Source organism: Perca fluviatilis, chromosome 6 (assembly GCF_010015445.1).
Source record: "Perca fluviatilis chromosome 6, GENO_Pfluv_1.0, whole genome shotgun sequence".
Classification (NCBI taxonomy): Eukaryota; Metazoa; Chordata; class Actinopteri; order Perciformes; family Percidae; genus Perca; species Perca fluviatilis.
Genome location: NC_053117.1, coordinates 15,497,569 through 15,504,373, shown reverse-complemented (window position 1 = coordinate 15,504,373; position 6,805 = coordinate 15,497,569). Strand labels below are relative to the sequence as shown.

At 37.1% G+C, this 6,805-nt stretch overlaps 1 protein-coding gene across 1 annotated transcript in view; it reads left to right on the top strand.

Annotated features, from left to right (window-relative positions):
- The first annotated feature begins 1,929 nt into the window (after positions 1–1,929).
- Positions 1,930–6,805, top strand: part of LOC120560845 (protein mono-ADP-ribosyltransferase PARP14-like) — a 30,375-nt gene continuing 25,499 nt past the window's right edge. Inside the window, 3 exon segments of the mRNA XM_039803727.1 lie at positions 1,930–2,208; positions 3,222–3,304; positions 6,651–6,678. Of these exon segments, the coding sequence (XP_039659661.1) occupies positions 2,022–2,208; positions 3,222–3,304; positions 6,651–6,678 (298 nt within the window). The 5' untranslated portion in view covers positions 1,930–2,021.

Here is a 6,805-nt window from a genome sequence, read left to right as displayed (position 1 = left end):
TGAAATGACTCTGTGTGTATTACTCTAAATCTTTAGTTGACAAAACCATCTTACTGTACCTCAAGGTTAGGAAATACTCCACTACAAGTTAAAGACCTGCATTCAAAACCTTACTGAGTACTAAGTATTATCATCAAACTGTACTTAAAGTATTTAAAGTAAAAGTATTGATTGTGCAGTAAAATGTTCCCTGTCAGTGTGTCTTATATCTGATGTTTATGGATTATTATATCTGCTGCATTAATGTGTATGTTGCATTTTACTGCTGTAGATGTTTAAATTTGTGCTGATTCTAACTTCTTTATACTGTTGGGTAGTTTAATCTAGAGCAATGCATCATTTTCTATAAGATCATCATGTTTTGTAGCGTCGCTGTCCTGTGAGAACCACGTATCTCTAAAAAAATCAACTTTTCATGGTGTCAGACAAACAGCCCTAGCTTTGTGACGATGCTTTTTCCAGCTGATCCAAGAGCCTTTTTAAAGACTTAATTTAGCTTCAGAAGTAGGATAATTTTCTCAAAACATAAAGAAACATTTCATCCTTCAGTTTATCACAAACATTAAAAATCAACACATCTGGATATACATGATTTTCACTGGATAGGAAGGAAATGCTAAACTGTCATCTGAAAAGTAACTAAAAATGTCAGAAATATGTAGTGGAGTAAAAGGTTCAATATTTACCTCTGAGATGTAGTGGAGTACAAGTATAAAGTAGCAGAACATTAGTTGTGTAAAATTCTGGAAAGTCACCATTTCCAAAATCAAATATCGTTTTCCACTTTTATAATATATCTATTTAATTCAACAGTTTAAGAAAAAAAACAATCCACATAATGTTAAAGAAGTTTATCCCAAACTGAGGACTCGCATTTTCTCCACTGGGCATTGCTGTTGGTCTGTATAACAGGGTTCATTAGTATAATATTGTAAGTGTATTAATGTTAGGCTGTACCATTTACCTGCAGATCATATAAATTACTTTACAAGTTCACAAGTTCATTCTTGACTTTAGAAACAGTTGGCAAAAGAGTCTCACCTCAAGGTCCATTTAATAGCTGTTCTGAGGCTTTCGATCATTTCACATGATCTTCCTCAGCAGGCAGTTTCCTCAGTGTTCATGGGAACTGCAGATATTTCACAATATTAATATAGTCTACAGAGCGACTCTATTATACATCAAAGTCCTCAAAATTGTACAAAAGTACAGAAGAATTGGAAGCAAAATGTACTTAAAATATAAGTCAGTAAAAGTACAATTTATGCAACATGACCTCAGTGTATATATTTATCATAGATATTATTGGAAAATTATGACTTATTACTGTTCAATGCAGATCTTTATATATATATATATATATATATATATATATATATATATATATATATATATATATATATATACACACACACACACACACACACACACACAGTATTTCTACACTGTAAAGAGTACTTCACCACCATTGTTCACCACTGAGTAAAAGTAGGCCGAGTTGCATTGTGGGGGCAGCAGACAGTTTCTGAAATCCAAGCAACCTTCTGAAAAGTTGTTATCCTTTTATTTGACTGTTTTATTTATTATTTCTCAAGAATATACTATGTTGCTTATTTTGTTTGCTTTATGATTCTATGTTTTTTTTCTTTTGTAGAATATATGACTTTTGTATTTGCTTATAGTATTGATTTAGAGGAGATTTCTTCTATAAGCTATTCTTTTTTTTAAATCCCACCTGCTGCACAACTTGCTTCTTAACTTTGTTGTTGTGTGTCTGCTGCTTTGTTGTATTGTGAAAATAAACATAGCCTAATCAATAATCTAAAAACAAGATAAAGTTATTTTTGTTTGTATAGGCTAATGCGTTGAACCCTCCTCGTCCTCCAGTGAGTCAGCTGTTGAACTCGGTTCCATTTCTCCGTCACTTAGTGAAGAAACGAAAGTGAAAGCAGCCAGAAGCCTGAGGACGCTCCGCCGCCTGTTTGTGTCAGTCTGTCGGGCTGTTTGTACCGGACGGCACGATGGAAGGAACCGAGCGCCCGCCGCCTTTGATCGTGGAGGGGGACTGGAGCCCGGCTCAGACCAAAACTATGAAGAACAAACTGCAACTTTACTTCCAGAGCAAGAAGAAGTCCAGCGGGGGAGACTGCCGGGTGGAGGCGGAGGACGGAGCTCCGAGAGCCGCCGTTTACTTCAGATCAGAGGAGGGTGAGTCTCTGTTTCATCCACTGCTCGGGTTCGTGTCGAGAAATCAGAGTTCAGTAGGCTACATTCAAGTTTCAAACAAAGTTAGGCTACTTTAAACATTTCTCTGCGACGAGTCATCCTGATGGATGAGTCACAAATAACAACGAGGCCTGTGAGTATAACTGCGACACATACTGAAGCTGTCCACTGTAAATACACAGTGCAGTAAATAACATCTAATTAGTAACTGAAAGACTCAAAGATGTATGTCTTTACTGAGGACATTTATCGACATTTTAAAACTGATCCCAGCTCAGATTGGCCGTTAAAGTTGGTTAATAGGCTATAAACACTGAGATTGTCAACTAACTTCCCAGTATGCACTTCACCTCTCCAGCAACCACTCCTTATTGCCCAGCAGGAGGTTCTCAGGTGGATAAGATGTATTGACACGTGAAAATAATGAACATTGTGATGGAACACTAAACCAGACTGTAGCTTTTAAAAAAACACATAATGAACAAAAAATTACATATCAATGTTTTAGTTCAAACAGCTGTGTATTTCCACTTCCAGCAGTCCTAGAGCAACATGATGATTCAGTAGGAGTCTTTGTGTTTGTGTCCACCTGATAAATGTCAGACCAGTTTCCCCCTGTTTCCAGTCTTCATGCTAAGCTAAGTTAACCAGCTGCTGGCTGTAGCTTCATATTTTATTTAACATGAGAGTGGTGTCAATGTGAATATCTTAAGTGTGATGATTTACTGAAATAGTGATAAAAAAACAGCTACAATATTTAGCTACATTTCTAAACACAGGGCCACAGTGTTTCTATTGGCTGCTGGGTCAAAGTTGAACAAAGGTGAACTCGAATTCATATTCGTAGGATTTATGGTGTGATGTGAGAGTACCTTAACTCTTAGCAAGAAGTAGAGAATAAATAACTAATCAAATGCTTTCTGATGTCTTTGTTAAACTTTTATCTGCTGGGTAATGAATTATTATACATAATGAAGTGTTTGATGTGATTCCAGTGAGAGAGCGAGTCCTCGCCCGGCAAAACCACGAAATCACCCTGGAGAATCAAACTGTCAAGTTACGTCTGATTTCTGCATCAGTAAGTAGAGACGCTGTTAAAGATTGACTTTTTAAACATTTTAACCATCATTTTCAGGCTGTCCTCATGAACCGTTCATACATGCTGTATACTTGCAGAAAGTAATGCACTGTAATTCGTATGTATTCCACGTATATTTATTACTGTATGCCCCACATTGACATTTGTTGTAAGGCAGCAAAAGCTAGTGTCTGTAGTAATAATGAGCAAAGTAGCATAAGAGCGCCAAAATCTGCATAGGGAGGTGGTGGATGGGTCCCGAAACACAGGACTTTCACCCAAGGGTGGTGTTCTTGTCCCTGAAGTAGGCTACTTATTTTAACCCAAACCACTAACTTTTTAAAATCTTAACCCGTCGTTTTGGTGCCTAAACGTAACTGTCACAGCGTTAAATAGAACGTAAGATATCATATTTCATAAGATATCATACAAACTACGTTTCCCATCAACCTCAGAGGATAAAGCCTTCATTACACCTTTACCTTTCCTGTAGGGCCACCCTCAGGACAAACCTTACATTCTTTGTTACTCTCCTGCTGACATTGATAATAGATAATAGATAATATAAGAGATGTTTGATGTTTTTTATTTATTCAACTTTTTAATAATAAAATTTTTTAAAGTTGGCCCCCCAAAAAAAAAAAAAAAAAAAAAAAAAATTTTTTTTACCCCAATGAATGCGGGGGGGGGCCTGATGGAGAGGCCAGCTCGTCATTATCTCTTATAATAAATGCTTCAGTCGTATATTGATTGTAAAATGACACTTGGAGGAGCTTTCAGGCTGCAGTCAACATGTTTTTGTCTAAGTCAGGGGGAGACAAATAAAATATAAATAATGTTGCAAAGAATCTTGCTTTTTGTAATGATATATACAATAAAGTATAATATTCAGTGCTCCTCCCCAATAACTTTCCTCCAGTCCTTAAACACAAAGGCTGTGTCTCATTCCACATACTTCCGTCTTACTGCTAATGTGCACTGACCACTTACTGTCGTAGTGCCCACTTTGGATAGTTGTCCCAAAAGGAACACTTATGTTAAAACACTTACCGGAAATGACGAGCGGTAGGCTCGGCTCGCCGCCTCTCAAAATCTGACGAAAATCTATTAAACTGACCTTTGTCGATCAAAAAAAAAACCAGACAGATTCAGCAACTGTATGGCCTATTTCTCGCTTAAAATGTTTTCAGAAACACATTTCAGTGAACTATTTTCGTAAAATTTGAGATCGTATTCCGAACGAGCCGCCATCTGGGCGCCATTAAGCTCGGTTGTGAAATCCGGGAGAAGCCAGAACCACGTGACGCGTTCGTCCAGTCAGCTGCCGGTCAACGTCCCTGGTCCTCCCCTTTCCGCCTTGTAATCAAGATGGCGCAGGTTTAGTGCGCGTAGTGTCCATCGTTCCACACTGAACTTTTTGACCGTTTTTAGGGGGTCATCCGGGTACTTTCAGTGCACTGACTTTTTGCGTTATCTACACTATATACTTAAAACTAAGTGTTTGAAGTGTGCAAGTAGGCGGTTTGAGACACAGCCAAATGCTTATTGTGTCTGTATTGTGTCTCCTTTTATAGCATTAAAGTTGTTTCCTTCTGTGATCTGTATGTAAACATATTCCTGGATATGTGACGGCAGCAGGAAGTTGGACTTTAACACTCTGTTCTTCTTCTGTTGATAGTGTTGTGGTTAGGGTGTGTTCATGACCTGACCGACTGGCACAGCAGCTGCACTCGGATTAATGATGATCTGAAACATAGAGATAACATGTTGGAGGGACAGTACTTAGTATCCGTTTTAAGTTCCTTCACGTTAACTTCTAAAACTTTTTCCCTAAAATGTCCTCTTTGTTCCATTACATTAACATTTAAAGTTCCATACTGTCTTATAGCGAACTTGAGATGATCATTCATGGTTTTATATAGCAAGTCTTCCCAGGACCTTCTACAACAGGTCCAGAACTCTGCTGCAAGGCTGTTGACCAGGTCCAGCAGGATGTCGCACATCACTCCTGTTTTATCCATGTTACATTGGCTTCCGATCAAGTTCAGGATCCAATTTAAAGTTCTTGTTCTACATATCAGCATTGCATGGTCAGGCGCCTGTTTATATCTCTGACCTGCTCCATCGGTACACTACTAACAGGTCCCTCAGGTCTTCTAACCAGGGACTACTGGTGGTCCCACGCACTCGTTTGAAAACTAAAGGTGACCGTTCCTTTGAAGTGGTAGCTCCGACTCTGTGGAACGCCCTTCCTATTACCTTACGTTCTGCAGTCTCGGGTGACGCTTTTAGAAAGCAGCACTTGTTTCAACCACTTTTGTCTCATGTTTGTAATTTGGGGGTTTTATTCTTTTAATCTTCATTGGTACTGTATTTGTTTTTGCTTGTTTATTTTCTGTTTTGGATCCTACTGTATTTTAACATATGTCTATTGTGTGAAGCACTTTGTGACTCTGTCTGTAAAAGGTTCTATATCAAATACATTATTATTATTATTATTATTATGTCACAAATATTGTGTATTATCTTGTTTCATCTCTTAATTGGAGCTATATGCAGTTAACACCATAGTGAAATAATTAAACCTTTGGCTCTATGTATTTTGTGTACAAATGATTTTACTTACAGTATATTTCTCCAGCTGGACATAGTTGGTATTTTTTTTAAACTTTTGAAAATGTAAAACAAATCTGTGTTAAACATCAACTGGAGTTGATGAAGGTGTAACACACAATAACACACATCATCCAGGATAAAACAGATTAAATACAGTATCATATTAAAACAGAGTTGACGTCCTAAAATAGAGCAAAATAATATTCACCGCTGAAACTAACTGTAACTGCAGCAGAGTTTTATAGAGTGAAGTTAAACGTTTACACAAAAAAAAACTGTAAAACTGTCTTGTGTCGGGTCAGGCTGTTATATTTCAGACATCCTGGCATTTTAATAGATATATCAGTCACTGATAAACACTGAAAACCTGAAGTTGGTTTTATGTTTCTTCGCGCATTTATTTAATTTTTTATAATTTGTTTTGTTGTACAGATGTACTTGTTATGAATCCCAAGGGTGTTAAAAAAGCTTGTATTGAACAGCAACACACTATTTAAATAAGATGAGCATAAAAGCATTTTTTAAAGTTTATATACTTTTCTCCATAATAATAATGTTTATCTATATACACATTGGAAGTAGGTGAAGTTTTATTTCCCAGTGACACAGCCAAACTAAAATCTTTAAATGCCTGAACTTGAGTCAGTTACCAGTCGGCACCTAAAACAGATTTTTAGACATATTTCCATTCTGTGTGATTAAAGTGTTGGTTTTTGTTTTCACTTCTCAGAGTCCAACGAACAGTGACGACGTCTCAGGTAACACTGCCAGCTGTCTGCTGTTTCTCTGGTTTTCATGGTCCTTTTTTAAAGTCATATAGTCTAAAACAATGTCATATAGAATTGTTTGCGCTGTCTTTCATTTGGAATTAGATCTTTTTAAGCA